Source organism: Oncorhynchus clarkii, chromosome 22 (assembly GCF_045791955.1).
Source record: "Oncorhynchus clarkii lewisi isolate Uvic-CL-2024 chromosome 22, UVic_Ocla_1.0, whole genome shotgun sequence".
Taxonomy (NCBI): domain Eukaryota; kingdom Metazoa; phylum Chordata; class Actinopteri; order Salmoniformes; family Salmonidae; genus Oncorhynchus; species Oncorhynchus clarkii.
Window position 1 is genome coordinate 39,719,479 of NC_092168.1, and position 17,568 is coordinate 39,737,046.

Below are 17,568 nucleotides of genomic sequence, written 5' to 3' on the forward strand. Positions count from 1 at the left end.
AGGCTGAAAAGATTTGGCACGGGCCCTCAGATCTCCAGCTGCACCATTGAGAGCATCTTGACTGGCTGCATCACCGGTATGACAACTGCTTGACATCCGACCGCAAAGCGCTACAGAGGGAAGTGTGTACAGCCCAGTACATCACTGGTGCCAAGCTTCCTGCCCGCCAGGACCTCTATACCAGTCGTTGTCAGAGGAAGGCCCTAAATATTGTCAAAGGCTCCATCCACCCAAGTCATAGACTGTTCTCTTTGCTACCGCACAGCAAGTGATACTGATGCGCAAAGTCTGGAACCAACAGGACCCTGAACAGCTTCTACCCCCAGGTCATAAGACTGCTAAATAGTTAGTCCGGTAGCTTCTCGGTTAACTATCTGCATGGACCCTTTTTGCATTATTTAGATCACATGCTGCTGCTGTCTGTCACTTTATTCCTAGTTATATGTACATAACTACCTCAATTACCTCGTACTCCTGCACATACTCAGTACTGGTACCCCTTACATATATAGCCGAGTTATCGTTACTCTGTGTGTGTTTTATTATAGATTTTATTGTTACGTGATTTACTGTTGTGTTATTGATCTATTGTCTTTCCCTCTGTGTGTTGTTGGGAATGGCCAGTCAGTAAGCATTTCACTGTTAGTCCACACCTCTTGTTCACCAAGCATGTGATGAATAACATTTTATTTGATTATAGAAAACTGGACCGCAATATTGTACAAAGAGGTTAAAACATTATGAGATTATTTGAGAGTTTTTCTAAATGGTGTAATGTCTTGATCCCAGCCTTGAATAGTAAAGTATGTTTTTTATTTTCTTCTAAGCAAGTGGTAAGGCAGTAAGTAAACTGAAGCGTTTGATAATGGTATAAGATGACAGTATGGGTGGCAATGGAAAGAACAGTATACTCTACTGTATAAATCTATAATTTATAGACGTTCTTAGCCAGGACTGGGCCTCATTAGCACTCAATACTGGGGAATGAAAGAGCATAGTTACAGACTACAAAATATAAGGTTATCTCAAATCCATTTTGGGACTATAGAAGAGAAGAAGAAAAACGAATCTGGACCAACCAGCGAGGAAGCCGACTAAACCATTCCAACGTTTCTGAAACTACCTCCCCCTAACAAGCAACGTTTGAAATGTGTTCTACCGTCTTCTGGTTTTGAGTCGGTGACTCTAGTCACTGAGTTAAAAATTCACTCCTTTTTCTCTCTCCAGTTCAGCTTAGTTAGTGAATATTTTTAACTGTGTGCTTTAGAGAAAAAGATCTCCTTAAAGCTTGACAGCCCAGCATAAACAATATTAAGAGAGAGCAGAAGTTTCATGCAGAGCACTCTAGTCTTGAGTTGGGATTCAGCAAGTTTTTCATTACATGCCAGTAGGGACTGCTAGGCCGATATGTCTTTTGAAATGTCTCTTTCGTGTAATGTTTCAGATAGTGCATGTTTCTAAAAAAGGGCTTCATTTGGGAAATTGACGGGAGGAGAGAGTGGTGTTTTTGGAAAAGTCCAATGTGAACCATTTAAGGAAATTCTATCTTTTGGTGTTCTTTTCATCAGTCCATTGTTTTGCATGTCAGCAATCAAGTTTTCAAGATATATAACTTTCAAAATACAGAAATACAGCCAAATGATGCATTTTGCATCATATGATGCTGCATTTTGCAGTATTCCTGGTTGTATTTCTGTATTTTAAAAGTAAATAATTACATTATGCGCAAAAACGTTATTGTGCTAAGTGTTTAGCATATGTATTACATTATCGGCAATTTATTACATTATAAATGCAAAAGTGAACATTATTAGCAGCTATTACATGATCAGTTGCTACAAGGCCTCTTTGATCAACTATGGTAGACTGACACGTCTAGTTCTCTCGCTGTACTGTTTATTATACAGCTTTGTTTCTCTGCCACCTCGCCGTTCTCATCTCACAGTTCTGAGGAACACTAATCAGGTCTAAGGCTGACATATGATATATATAAATAAACAAAGTTAAAGAATCAGAAGACTACTTTTTTGGGTGTGTTTTTCTTGTTTGTTTTTTGTTTGTCTTGGGGAGAAAATATACAGGGGTTCTTTTTTTAAGAGTTTCAGTACTACTCTCCTCAGCTATGCTGTGTTTTCTTTGTGGGGGATAGTTTGCCTCAGGGGAACCTACACTCACTCTCCATTTTATTAGGTACACCCATCTAGTACCGGTCGGACCCCCCTTCGCCTCCAGAACAACTGGAATTATTTGGGGTATTCTACAAGGTGTCAGTAACGTTGCCATGCTGACATGATGGCATCATGCAGTTTCTGCAGATTGGACCAAAGATTCTCTATTGGGTGACAACGATTGACAAGTTGTGCGTTCCGAGATGGCGTTCTGCACACCACTGTTGTACTGAGCCGTTATTTCTGTTTTTGGCCCGACTGTAAGCTTGCATGATTACTGCCATTCTTTTTCAACCTCTCTTATGAACGAGCTGTTTTCACCCTGAGGACTGCCACTGACTGCATGTTTTTTGTTTGTCGCACCACTCTTGGCCCTGTCGTGCGTGAAAAGCCCAGGAGGTCGGCTGTTTCTGAGATACTGGAACTGGCAAGTCTGGCACTGACGATCATACTACGCTTAAAGTCACGTAGGTCGTTTTGCCCACTCTAACGTTCAATCAAACAGTAACTGGATGCCTGTCTGTCTGCTTTATCTAGCAAGCCACAACCACGTGACTCACTGTTTGTAGGAGCGATCCATTTTCGTGAGCGGGGTGGTGTACCTGATAAACTGTCGGTTAGTGTATGTGTTCCATTCTAGTCAAACCTTGCGATACAATTGGTCCTCAACTCTTCCTCAGCCTCAAGAGAAAGCAAACTGGTGGACGACATAATCCTATGCTAACGGGTGGTTGTCCCATGTTTCTCTCCAGCCTCCCAAAGTGAAATGCCAGACCAGAATATGGCACCCCAACATTGCTGAGACGGGGGAGATCTGTTTGAGGTAATTCACTTCTCACATCGCCACACACTCATTGACACTTCATTTAATTCACTTCAGCTCAAAAAATAGCTGCCATTGTGTTCAATACATTTTGCAAGGTTTTTTTATGTGGCTAGGTCATATTTCTTGGCGTACTTCTTTGAAATATGTACAAACTGAGTACGCATCTGAGAATCGCCCTCTATGCTCCATTTCACGTACTTTGATTTGGACTCACGCTCTGACCCTCCCGTGCTCCAATTTGCGTGCTTGGACCACAGTAGTATTCATATTTATAGAGCAACCTATCACAAATGAGGGTGTCATGGAAGAAAAGGTCTGGCAGTAGTACTAGACTATTTAAATGTATATTTTTTTTCCCCCACCGTGATTTCCAATATGATGATGGAGATTTGTTCTACTTGTTTCTGTTTCCCCAGTTTGTTGCGGGAGCACTCTATCGACGGCACGGGCTGGGCCCCTACCAGAACGTTGAAGGTAAGTCTCTAATCTCTCTGGCATCAGTGCCCATCTGATTGAATCTCTCTAGTCCCAAAACGGCCCACTCTCATACTAGTAATGTACCTTTTGAAGCACCATTCACCCTCTCCCCCCCCGCTCTGAGAGGGAGATAGATACTAGAGGTCGACCGATTTAGGATTTTTCAACCAAGATACCAATTATTGGAGGACCAAAGAAGGCCGATAGCGATTAAATCGGTTGATTTTTATATATTTGTAATAAGGACAATTGCAACAATACTGAATGAACAATGAACACTTTTTTATTTTAACTTAATATAATACATAAATTAAAATCAATTTAGTCTCAAATAAATAATGAAACATGTTCAATTTGGTTTAAATAATGCAAAAACAAAGTGTTGGAGAAGAAAGTAAAAGTGCAATATGTGCCATGTAAAAAAAGCTAACGTTTAAGTTCCTTGCTCAGAACATGAGAACATATGAAAGCTGGTGGTTCCTTTTAACATGAGTCTTCAATATTCCCAGGTAAGAAGTTTTAGGCTGTAGTTATTATAGGAGTATTTCTCTCTACCATTTGTATTTCATTAACCTTTGACTATTGGATGTTCTAATAGGTACTTTAGTATTGCCAGCCTAATCTCAGGAGTTGATAGGCTTGAAGTCATAAACAGCATTGTGAAGAGCTTCTGGCAAACGCAGGAAAGTGCTGTTTGAATGAATGCTTACGAGCCAGCTGCTGCCTACCACCGCTCAGTCAGACTGCTCTATCAAATCATAGACTTAAATGTAATATAATAACACACAGAAATACGAGCCAGCTGCTGCCTACCACCGCTCAGTCAGACTGCTATATCAAATCATAGACTTAAATGTAATATAATAACACACAGAAATACGAGCCAGCTGCTGCCTACCACCGCTCAGTCAGACTGCTATATCAAATCATAGACTTAATTATAATATAATAAACACACAGAAATACGAGCCTTAGTTTCCGGATTTGACCATATTAATGACCTATCATTTCGAAAACAAAACGTTTATTCTTTCAGTGAAATACGGAACAGTTCCATATTTTATCTAACGGGCGGCAACCCTAAATCTAAATATTGCTGTTACGTTGTACAACCTTCAATGTTATGTCATAATTACATAGAATAGCCAGGCGGCCCAAACTGTTGCATATACCCGGACTCTGCGTGCAATGAACGCAAGAAAAGTGACACAATTTCCCTAGTTTAATATTGCCAGCTAACATGAATTAATTTAAACTAAATATGCATTTTTTTTTTTTTTATTTAAAGGCATTGATGTTTATGGTTAGGTACATTCGTGCAACGATTGTGCTTTTTTCGCAAATGCGATTTTGTTAAATTATCCCCCGTTTGGCGAAGTTGGCTGTCTTTGTTAGGAAGAAATGGTCTTCACACAGTTCACAACGAGCCAGGCAGCCCAAACTGCTGCATATACCCTGACTCTGTTGCACAGAACGCAAGAGAAGTGACACAATTTCCCTAGTTAAAATAAATTCATGTTAGCAGGCAATATTAACTAAATATGCAGGTTTAAAAATATATACTTGTGTATTGATTTTAAGAAAGGTGTTGATGTTTATGGTTAGGTACACATTGGTGCAACTACAGTGCTTTTTTCGCGAATGCGCTTGTTATATCATCCGTTTGGCGAAGTAGGCTATGATTCAATGATAAATTAACAGGCACCGCATCGATTATATGCAACGCAGGACAAGCTAGATAACTACACATGGTTGATGATATTACTAGTTTAACTGTTGATTATGTTAAGATTGATTGTTCTTTATAGGATACGTTTAATGCTGGCTAGCACCTTACCTTGGCTCCTTGCTGCACTCGCATAACAGGTACTCAGTCTGCCACTCAATCTCCTCGTGGAGTGCAATGTAATCGGCCATGATTGGTGTCCAAAAATGCCGATTACCGATTGTTATGAAAACTTGAAATCGGCCCTAATTAATCGGCCATTCCGATTAATCGGTCGACCTCTAATAGATACTGCTACAGGGGAGAGAAACATGGTAGATAGATACTGCTACGGGGGAGAGAAACATGGTAGATATATACTGCTACAGGGGAGGGAAACATGGTAGATAGATACTGCTACAGGGGAGGGAAACATGGTAGATAGATATTGCTACAGGGGAGAGAAACATGGTAGATATATACTGCTACAGGGGAGGGAAACATGGTAGATAGATACTGCTACAGGGGAGGGAAACATGGTAGATATATACTGCTACAGGGGAGGGAAACATGGTAGATATATACTGCTACAGGGGAGGGAAACATGGTAGATAGATACTGCTACAGGGGAGGGAAACATGGTAGATAGATATTGCTACAGGGGAGAGAAACATGGTAGATATATACTGCTACAGGGGAGGGAAACATGGTAGATATATACTGCTACAGGGGAGGGAAACATGGTAGATAGATACTGCTACAGGGGAGGGAAACATGGTAGATAGATACTGCTACAGGGGAGGGAAACATGGTAGATAGATACTGCTACAGGGGAGGGAAACATGGTAGATAGATACTGCTGCAGGGGAGGGAAACATGGTAGATAGATACTGCTGCAGGGGGGGGGGAAACATGGTAGATAGATACTGCTACAGGGGAGAGAAAGATGGTAGATATATACTGCTACAGGGGAGGGAAACATGGTAGATAGATACTGCTACAGGGGAGGGAAACATGGTAGATAGATACTGCTACAGGGGAGAGAAAGATGGTAGATATATACTGCTACAGGTAGATATGGTAGATAGATACTGCTACAGGGAGGGAAACATGGTAGATAGATACTGCTACAGGGGAGAGAAAGATGGTAGATATATACTGCTACAGGGGAGGGAAACATGGTAGATAGATACTGCTGCAGGGGAGGGAAACATGGTAGATAGATACTGCTACAGGGGAGGGAAACATGGTAGATAGATGCTGCTACAGGGGAGAGAAAGATGGTAGATATATACTGCTACAGGGGAGGGAAACATGGTAGATAGATACTGCTACAGGGAGGGAAACATGGTAGATAGATACTGCTACAGGGGAGGGAAACATGGTAGATAGATATTGCTACAGGGGAGGGAAACATGGTAGATAGATACTGCTACAGGGGAGGGAAACATGGTAGATAGATGCTGCTACAGGGGAGAGAAAGATGGTAGATATATACTGCTACAGGGGAGGGAAACATGGTAGATAGATACTGCTACAGGGAGGGAAACATGGTAGATAGATACTGCTACAGGGGAGGGAAACATGGTAGATAGATATTGCTACAGGGGAGGGAAACATGGTAGATAGATACTGCTACAGGGGAGGGAAACATGGTAGATAGATACTGCTACAGGGGAGGGAAACATGGTAGATAGATACTGCTACAGGTAGATATGGTAGATATATACTGCTGCAGGGGAGGGAAACATGGTAGATAGATACTGCTACAGGGGAGGGAAACATGGTAGATAGATACTGCTGCAGGGGAGGGAAACATGGTAGATAGATACTGCTGCAGGGGGGGGGGGGGACATGGTAGATAGATACTGCTGCAGGGGAGGGAAACATGGTAGATAGATACTGCTGCAGGGGAGGGAAACATGGTAGATAGATACTGCTGCAAGGGAGTGAAACATGGCAGATAGATACTGCTGCAGGGGAGGGAAACATGGTAGATAGATACTGCTACAGGGATGGGAAACATGGTAGATAGATGCTGCTGCAGGGGAGGGGAACATGGTAGATAGATGCTGCTGCAGGGGAGGGAAACATGGTAGATAGATGCTGCTACAGGGGAGGGAAACATGGTAGATAGATACTGCTGCAAGGGAGTGAAACATGGTAGATAGATACTGCTGCAGGGGAGGGAAACATGGTAGATAGATACTGCTACAGGGGAGGGAAACATGGTAGATAGATGCTGCTGCAGGGGAGGGGAACATGGTAGATAGATGCTGCTGCAGGGGAGGGAAACATGGTAGATAGATGCTGCTACAGGGGAGGGAAACATGGTAGATAGATACTGCTACAGGGGAGGGAAACATGGTAGCACTAGTCTAAAAAGTGCTGCGTGCGTCATTGCGAAGCGCTCACCTGTTGGTTTTCTTAATACCTTGCCTGCTTCTCAAGGTTCGTTCTGAAATCTAAACGAGCACTTAAGTGTGTTCTTTAAACTAGCATGAACCATGACTGTCTTCTACCAGCCTTTCTCATCTCTACAATTGAAAGATCCCAGTCTTCTCTAAAAAGGAGGGCACTTTTAAATTGTGTGAGAGGTTAATGCCATCAGCCTTACATTGCGTTTGGTAGATGTCCGGACTGAGAATGTAGGATAAATCTCACTGCCTTAAGGGGACTGAACTGCAGGTAGACCTGGGGTACTTTGCTAAACCGTTCTCTGCTGAGGGGTGTGTGTTTTTGAACCAAAGAAACTGATTTCTTAGGACGAGGCACTATACTACTCTCATTGGTGGTGGTCTGCTGTCATGTATTGATCCTCTGGGAATTGGCTCACTATGAAGCAGGGCTCCATGCCTGAAAACCCCAAAAGTTGACCTTTTGATAAATGGCACACGTTTGATCCCAGAGACATGGGGTTAAACATGTACTATGCATTGGACTTGCTTTAAAGGGTCATTTGGGGTTTCAAACTCCAATCCTAGGCCTAAATCTATTAGATGTGTCCGTATGACTTATGACCAATACACACCACTAATGTTTTTGATGTTCAAACTCAGACTGTATCTTAATGGTAAAACTCAACCCTGAGGCATAGCCAGCTGGTCCGACCACTTGCTTACAGCTACACTAGGGTCAGACAGACTTTCTGTGTCGATTAAGATGCTAGCGTGAGATATGGCTCTGAATATGTACCTCAATCCAGAGATGAGAAATACATTGTACTCTGAATTGTCCCATTATCCCAACTGTTACACAGAGAAGAAAACGGTCCTTTTCCTCCTCATGCTAAATAGCATCAGCCATAGTGCAATTGTAAGCAAGCTGTTCGGATCTGCTGGCTCTCCTGAGGCCTTGATTGTGTTGATTGTGTCTCACTGCTGTGTTACCCTTCTCAGAAGCCACAACCCGACCAACAGCCCCCTACCATTGTTCCTTCTCTAACGAACTACCTTCCATCTATCTCCCTGTCTACGTCATACCAAATCAAAGTTTATTGGTCGCGCACACAGATTTGCTGGTGTGTTACAGCAGGTGCAGTGTAATGCTTATGTTACTACCTCCAACAGTTGATTATGTGTTTTGCAAAAAAAAAAAAAAAAAAAAAAAAAAATTTGTAAAATAAAATATATATATATATATATAAATATATATTTGTTACATTTAACCTTTATTTAACTAGGCAAGTGAGTTAAGATCACATTCTTATTTATAATGACGGCCTAACCTGGCCGACACTGGGCCAATTGTGCGCCGCACTATGGGACTACCAATCACAGCCGGATGTGATACAGCCTGGATTCGAACCAGGGACTGTAGTGACACCTCTTGCACTGCGATGCAGTACCTTAGACCGCTGCGCTACTCGGCAGCCCAAATCAAAAGAAGAACAAGTCCAGTTAACCGTCCAGAAGATGGGGTGTATATCTCCTCGATCTCCTCTAAACCCCTCTGTCACGCTGAGATCCCATTCAAATGGATTCCGTTTGTAGTGCCACAGCCACTGCATATTTAAAGGCCCTCAGCTCAAAACTTTGTTGATTAAATAGATGGTGTTGGAGATAAAAGACGTGACACTGAAATAAGCAGTTGTTATTGTTGTGCTGCTGCTATACAATACATACACACACACACATACACACAAACACACACACACACACACACACATACACACAAACACACACACACACACACACACACACACACACACACACACACACACACACACACACACCACGTCCATCACAAGATGCTATGTTAATCACATTACAGAGGAGTTGCTGTGACGTCATACCAGCTCCTCTCGCTAGAAGCTTCTTTCCTTCCACAGTTAGTTAGGACGTACTACCAGCCCCCTGTACTGACCCCAATAAGGAGCTTGTTGGGTAGAACCTCTAGCCCCCTGTACTGACCCCAATAAGGAGCTTGTTAGTTAGGCCGTACCACCAGCCCCCTGTACTGACCCCAATAAGGAGCTTGTTAGTCAGGACGTCTAGCCCCCTGTACTGACCCCAATAAGGAGCTTGTTAGCCAGGATGTCTAGCCCCCTGTACTGACCCCAATAAGGAGCTTGTTTGCCAGGACATCTAGCCCCCTGTACTGACCCCAATAAGGAGCTTGTTAGTCAGGACGTCTTGCCCCCTGTCCCTGACCCCAATAAGAAGCTTGTTAATCAGGACGTCTAGCCCCCTGTCCCTGACCCCAATAAGGAGCTTGTTAGTCAGGATGTCTAGCCCCCTGTACTGACCCCAATAAGGAGCTTGTTAGCCAGGACGTCTAGCCCCCTGTACTGACCCCAATAAGGAGCTTGTTAGCCAGGACGTCTAGCCCCCTGTACTGACCCCAATAAGGAGCCTGTTAGCCAGGACGTCTAGCCCCCTGTCCCTGACCCCAATAAGGAGCTTGTTAGCCAAAACGTCTAGCCCCCTGTACTGACCCCAATAAGGAGCTTGTTAGCCAGGACGTCTTGCCTGCTACGCAACACCATGCTCATCTCCACACTACATACAGCCAACTGCCAGGTCCACACACACATACACAGGCACGCGCTCACGACAACTAACTACATCATGCTCCCTGACTCGCTCTCGTCTTCTGTTCCTGTGAGAGGGCTTCCTTGTGTAATGAACAGTTCTGATATCCCCGTGACGCCCTCAGCTAACCGATGTCTTACTTAGAGAACGACGACTAGATAAATCGATCAACCAGTATAATCGTCCAATATTATCGGCCTAGCATGATGGTTCGACTGTGCGTAGCTTGCCACAGCGTATTTCAATAGGTGAATAATCAAAAGGACACCTCACCAAGCAAGCAGCCCTGTCCTCGTCACATTCTATTTTTGCTGCATTAACATTTTCAGTCATCAGCGCATGCCATTTTGCAGTTGAAATATATAGCCAGTACATTTTGTATTGGATAACACTGTAATTGACATTATGGTTTCAGTAAGAAAACATTGTCAGAATGAGCAGCTTGCGTGTGGTTCTTACATTATGGTCACAACCACCTGAGGTATAATTAGAATGGTCATAACAGGCTCTCATTGCGATGTTGCCATAAAGTGTTTCTTTACATGACCTTTGACTGTTGTAAAAGCACCGTTGTGAATCTACTAATACAAAATGCTGACATCTAGTGGTGACATTACAGGGCTCCACAGTGCCACCATTTTACTTGCATATGTGCCTAAATATTTTGCTTTGCAACTTGAACTTGTAATTCAGAGTACCAGTACCCCTTAGAAAATGAAGGATGCCAGCTTAAGCTTATTTCTGCAGTCTCAAAGCTGTGGGAAAGGGTTTCACCCATACTGGTGTAAAATAGTAGTTGGACTATGGAGTGCAGTTGGATAGCTGGCAGTATACTCCTATAGCCTAGCTAAGGTGTGTAAGAAGGATAGCATCGGACTTTAGGCAGTGAAGTAAAAATGGTCAATGCAGATAGTCTGGGTAGCTATTTGACACTCAAATGGCTTGGGGGTGGAAGCTGTTCAGGATCCTGTTGGTTCCAGATTTCATGCATAGGTACCGCTTTCCGTGAATAGCAGAGAGAACAGTCTTTGACTTGGGTGGCTGGAGTCTTTATCAATTTGTAGGGGCTTCCTCTGACACCGCCTGGTATAGAGGTCCTGGGTGGCAGGGAGCTCTTACGCACTACGCTCTGTAGTGCCTTGCTTGTCGGACACCAAGCCGTTGCCATACCAAGCAGTGATGCAGCGAGTCAAGATGCTCTCACTGGTGCAGTTGTAGAAATTGTTGAGAAGTACAGTAGCTATAATAATAAGAAATAAGAATAAGAATAAGAAAAGAGAATAAGGTGGACAGGAGGCACTGTCTGAGCAAGGGATTTGTTTATGGGGGAGAAACTGCTAACTTCCTTCTATTCTACACATTTTGCAATTGGGCTAAACAGAAATGTGCAGTTTTATAGCTAATCTATTAATATTCAAAACATTTAGAATAGTACATGTTTAAAGCTCATTTCCAGCTATTCTACACACACTGCCATGCGGTAGAGAGAAATATTTGCAGTTTTCAATCTAATCATGCTGTTCTACACATTTTGCAGTGAGGCTGAGAGAATTTGGCATTTTTACAGCTTATTTCCTGTAATTCAATATTATTTTGCCAAGGGTTATGACCTGTTCGTGTGGGGAGGGAGAGGGGGTTGACCTCCAGGGTGCCCCCAGCCTGTGTTTCCCCCCATCCTTGAGAGGGGGGGCAGGGATTGACAGGAGGAGTAATACTAATATCAGTTCTGAGGAGAAGATTGTAATCATTAGGCATTAGGCTCCTGTACTGCTGCTATCAGGCAGAGGGAGGAAATGATTTATGTCCGTCAGTACCTGAGGTGATGGTTGGCTGCCTGGCCTGTTCAGGCTCGTTCTACTGGACAGCTGTGATTTTGCGTGTAGCCAGCCTAGTAATTGAGGCAATCTGCTGCTGCACAAGGTCTGCTTTCCAAACGACGGCCTATTCCTTTAGACCACTACTGTTTACCAGGGCCCAATAGGGTGCCATTTGGGACACAGACTAGGTCTAGCCTACTTAATATTGGCCATAGTGAGACGGCAACGTGAAGAAAGCGTGGCTGTGTCCAAATACTCGTACTTGCGTTCTAAATAGTAGGGATTTTGGGTATGACTTTTAAAGTATGTGAAATTGTTTAAATTGAGCTAGCTTTATATGCCAGGATTTACGGATTGAAGGAATCCACACAATTGTGCATTAATGAGGCATTCTCAGTATGGATGAGCCTAGTATGTTATTTATTTCTGCTTTCGTTTTTACTAAACAGTGCTTTTCTAAATATTATGTAGTACAGTTATTACACAGCATGTTTTAGTAAATAGTATGCAAGACAGATTTCAGACATAGCCATTGTCTCTTTTTGCACACACTAGTCAGTAGCCATATATGAGGGAGCTTGTTATTCATCAGAGTCATTACTTGCTAGTATTACGCTGAGCATGCCCTGTGGATAATCCACAAAGGTAGTTAGGAGAGTCTTATTCTGCCTTCCTCCAGCAGTCTCCTCGAGGGAGGTGTAATCAAATCAAATCAAATTTATTTATATAGCCCTTCGTACATCAGCTGATATCTCAAAGTGCTGTACAGAAACCCAGCCTAAAACCCCAAACAGCAAGCAATGCAGGTGTAGAAGCACGGTGGCTAGGAAAAACTCCCTAGAAAGGCCAAAACCTAGGAAGAAACCTAGAGAGGAACCAGGCTATGTGGGATGGCCAGTCCTCTTCTGGCTGTGCCGGGTGGAGATTATAACAGAACATGGCCAAGATGTTCAAATGTTCATAAATGACCAGCATGGTCGAATAATAATAAGGCAGAACAGTTGAAACTGGAGCAGCAGCACGGCCAGGTGGACTGGGGACAGCAAGGAGTCATCATGTCAGGTAGTCCTGGGGCATGGTCCTAGGGCTCAGGTCCTCCGAGAGAGAGAAAGAAAGACAGAATTTGAGAAAGCACACTTAAATTCACACAAGACACCGAATAGGACATGAGAAGTACTCCAGATATAACAAACTGCCGCCCCAGGGTAGCCTAGTGTTAGCTGGCCCGTAGGAACAAGCTCTCTGTTAGCTACCAGTAGCTGGCCCACAACATCACCGCTGCCCAGACCCACCTGTTCACACCCCCATCTCCAGTGCCTGTATCACTCTGCCACATGGCCTCAAACTGCACTATTTAGTTTCTTTCCACCGCCCACACACTTTTAACAATTAGATAATAAAGTGTTTGACCTTTCCATTGTGTTAATGATGGAGTATTGGTTGACTTACAGTTTTAAAGAGTATGTTTTTTCAAGATGATTGACAAGAAAAGTTTTGTCCAAACCATCGGGTATCTCACTGCACACTCAAATGTCATGTCTTGAAATATGCAGACAGATTAAAATTAAATTGATATTGTAATACTTCTGCCAACTTTCTAACTCCTCCCATAACTTTTGGACTTCATAGCGTTCCCAGAATGCGTGGATTATCAAGTCATTGTTAGTTTTACTCTTTTGATGGCATAGAACGCCCTTCTTGCCTTGTCTCTCAGATCATTTGCAGATTTGTGGAAGTTACCTGTGGTGCTGATGTTTAGGCCAAGGTAGGTATAGTATTTTGTGTGCTCTAAGGCAACGGTGTCTAGATTTGTATTTGTGGTCCTGGTAACTGTAAAAAAAAAAAATTGGAACACCATTATTTTTATCTTACTGAGATTTACTGTCAGGGCCCAGGTCTGACAGAATCTGTGCAGAAGAGCTAGGTGCTGCTGTCGGCCCTCATTGGTTGGGGGCAGAAGAACCAGATCATCAGCAAACCGTAGACATTTGACTTCAGATTCTAGTAGGGTGAGGCCGGGTGCTGCAGTCTTCTAGTGCCTTCGCCAATTTGTTGATATATATCTTGAAGAGGGTGGGGCTCAAGCTGCATCCCTGTCTCACCCCATGGCCATGTGGAAAGAAATCAACAAAGCATGAGAGGACTTTGCTTTTATTTAGGTTTGTTAGTCAATCACTTTTGTGGATTGGGGTGATCAGTCCTTGGTTCCAAATATTGGCAAAGATGCCAGAGCTGGGGATGATGTTAAAGAGTATAACCAATTGGAATTTGTGGTCTGTATATTTTATTATTTAATTTAGGGTACCATCAACACCACAGGCCTCACTACAGACATCCTGGTTCAAATCCAGGCTGTATCACAACCGGCTATGGTTGGGAGTCCCATAGGGCGGCGCACAACTGACATAGTTTCAGGCTTTTATTTTGAAAAATTAGCCAGAAAGATAACATTGCGTCAGGTGGTCACATGAGCTTTGCTCGCGCAACAGAGTTCGGACAGCCATTTCCTTTCCCTCTCCTACTGAACAAGACCGTTGCGGTTGATATATTATCGATTATATATTTTAAAAACAACCTGAGGATTGATTATATAAAACGTTTGACATGTTTCTGTGGACATTACAGATATTATTTGGAATTTCCGTCTGCGTTGTCGTGACCGCTCTTTCCTGTGGATTTCTGAACATAACGCGACAAACAAACTGAGGTATTTTAGATATAAAAATAATCTTTATGGAACAAAAGGAACATTTGTTGTGTAACTGGGAGTCTCGTGAGTGAAAACATCCGAAGATCATCAAAGGTAAACGATTAATTTGGTTGCTTTTCTGATTTTCGTGACCAAGCTACCTGATGCTAAGTGTACTTAATGTTTTGTCATGTGATTGATAAACTTACACAAACGCTTGGATTGCTATTATTATTATTTGACTGGGGCGCTATGCTATTCAGCAGTTGCTGATGATGGAATAGATGGAATATGAACATTTGTCATTTTTGTTTTGTTATTAAAAGGTTATTAGATGACGTTGTTACGAAAACATTGTAACTTTAAGAGCTTTCCCAGTAAATGCTTGATGTTATACATTGTACTTGTGTGGAAAATGTCCAAATCAAAGAGAATGTTTTGGTAAAGATGAAATGTGAAGTTAGTTGTCTAAAATTGGATTTGAGTCAAATCTAGACCTTGCGTCTTAACTTGGTACGCCCAGAGAATTGCCCTAAAGGCGGTTACGCCCACTTCTGACCCGAGGGTATAAGACCTGTGAGTTAAGAATTGACATATAAGTGGCCCAAGCTGCAGCCAAGGTCTAAAAAGTCAACGAACTCAAAACGCAACACAAGGTTGAAGATGATCTTTTTTCCTACCCATGCCCATGATGAGTAGCTGTGTCTAAGCGGGTGAATTCAAGCCGGACCACCTAGCCTCCACTCTCCATCGAATCGTGGTATCTACATTGTTTCATTCTTATGCTGTGAGCTCTGAGCTACAGAGCTGTCTGTCCTCAGAAAACCCTTCCAGAGCAAGGGCGAGGAATCAGACCACTAAGCCAAAAGGACACTGACCTCATGAGGACAACCAGAGAGTTGCGTCGGAGAAGTGCGTCATTGAGAAGCCTAAATGACCCACGCGGAGCTTCCCCTCTGAGACCTCCAACACGTAATTACATCATTATATTCTGACCCATAAGAGCGGCAGTTCGGGGCAAGGCTAGGGTTAAAATAAGCATAGCTGACAAATGCACCCAAATGTATATTTTTCTCGTGTACTTTCTCTTTTTCTCTCTCTTTTAAAACCCCATTTTGGGGGTGCCATAGTGTGTTGGCCCGTTATACTAAGTTCTAATCAATAGCCTAGACTGTGTTTTTGTGTATCTTTTATCATTTTAGCTTTCTAGTAAATGAATAATCAACTAAGATTGGTGTGGTACGAACTCATTGGTGAGACCCGGGTCCTTGCAGATTCCCAGATTATGCGACGTTCAGAATGAGATTGTAGAATGGATATTCTGATATTCTTTGAGTTCATTTGGGAAATAGAACCTCAATAAAAAAAAAATTCCCATGGTGCCCCAGGTTAATGAGTTTAATAATTGCTTGATTCATTTAATCACGCAATTAGAAACCTTTAATCATTCGATGAGCGACAGTCGTCACATTAACTAATACAACGTCACGACACTTTCATGCCCTGCCTCCAGTCCACTTACCAATATCTGAACAAGAGAGCCTCATCGAAATTGCAACAAGCGGTTCTGTGAAAATTTAATTTAATCAGAAGCCACTGCCAGATTTCTGGATAGGGCTGCGCTCAGAGTTTCCTGCCTTGGCAAATCACGCAGTTAAGACACTGATGCCCTTTGCCACCACGTACCTATCTGAGAGTGGATTCTCGGCCCTCACTAGCATGAAAACTAAATACAGGCACAGACTGTGTGGAAAATGATGTAAGACTGAGACTCTCCAATACAACCCAACACTGCAGTTATGGATGTTTCAAGCACACCCTTCTCATTAACCTGTGGTGAGTTATTCACAATTTTTGATGAACAAATAAGGTTTTATATGTAAGATTGTTAAATAAAGAGCAATATTATTGATTATTAATTGTGCCCTGGTCCCATAAGAGCTCTTTGTCACTTCCCACGAGCCGGGTTGTGACCAAAACTCTTATACATTCTTATCTTTAATACATGTATAGTGTGTGTATGTGTGTGTGTGTGTGTGTGGCAGGCTTTCAATGAAAACAACATTTGAGAGTGCACTGACCCTGGTGCTAGAGGGGATACGCAGCTGGAGGTTGAATGTTTGAAGAGGTACGGGACTATAAAAAGGTTGGGAATCACTGGTTTAGTGTATTCTGATTTTCTATGAATTCTGTGGCTTCTTCAATTATATTGAGCTGGTTTCTGATGTACTGTTCCTTCTTTTTTCTTAGTGTATTTCTGTGATGTTTTTGTGTTTTACAATAGTTTAGTTGTAGGCCAAGTTTTCTGGGTCTCTGTTTTTGGTTGGATAGATTTTTCAATTTCTATGTTAGTTTATTGCCTTCAACAAACCATTCGTCATCGATGTTCATTTTCTTTGGTTGTCTGCTTGAATTTGTTTTTGATTGGGCAGCTGACAGGTTAAATATACTGTTGAAGTTTTCTACTGCTAAGTTTACACCTTCACTATTACAGTCAAATGTTTTGTCCAGGAAGTTTTCTAAAACGGATTGAATTTGTTGTTGCCTAATAGTTTTTGGGAAGGTTTCTACACTACTTTCCTTCCATCTATAGTATTCCTTAATATTATGCAGTTCCTCTGGCTTTGATGCCTCAAGATTGAGTATTGCTCTCTTCAAGTAGACTGTGATTTTGCTGTGATCTGATAGAGGTGTCCGTGGGCTGACTGTGAACCCTCTGGGAGACTCTGGGTTGAGGTCAGTGATAAAGTAATCTACATTACTTCTGCAAAGGGATGAGCTGCAGGTGTAGCTACCAAAGGAGTCCCCTCGAAGCCTACGTTTGACCAAGTGTGCGACAAAGCTGCAGGAGTT

General features: G+C 42.6%; 1 protein-coding gene across 2 annotated transcripts in view; it reads left to right on the top strand.

The window, feature by feature from the left end:
• LOC139380898 (NEDD8-conjugating enzyme UBE2F-like) overlaps positions 1-17,568 on the top strand; it is an 86,066-nt gene that overhangs the window by 27,437 nt on the left and 41,061 nt on the right. For both annotated transcript variants that reach the window (XM_071124053.1, XM_071124054.1), the window contains 2 exons: positions 2,921-2,991; positions 3,411-3,468. In XM_071124053.1, coding sequence (XP_070980154.1) covers positions 2,921-2,991; positions 3,411-3,468 — 129 coding nt within the window. The remainder of the gene's footprint in view (positions 1-2,920; positions 2,992-3,410; positions 3,469-17,568) is intronic.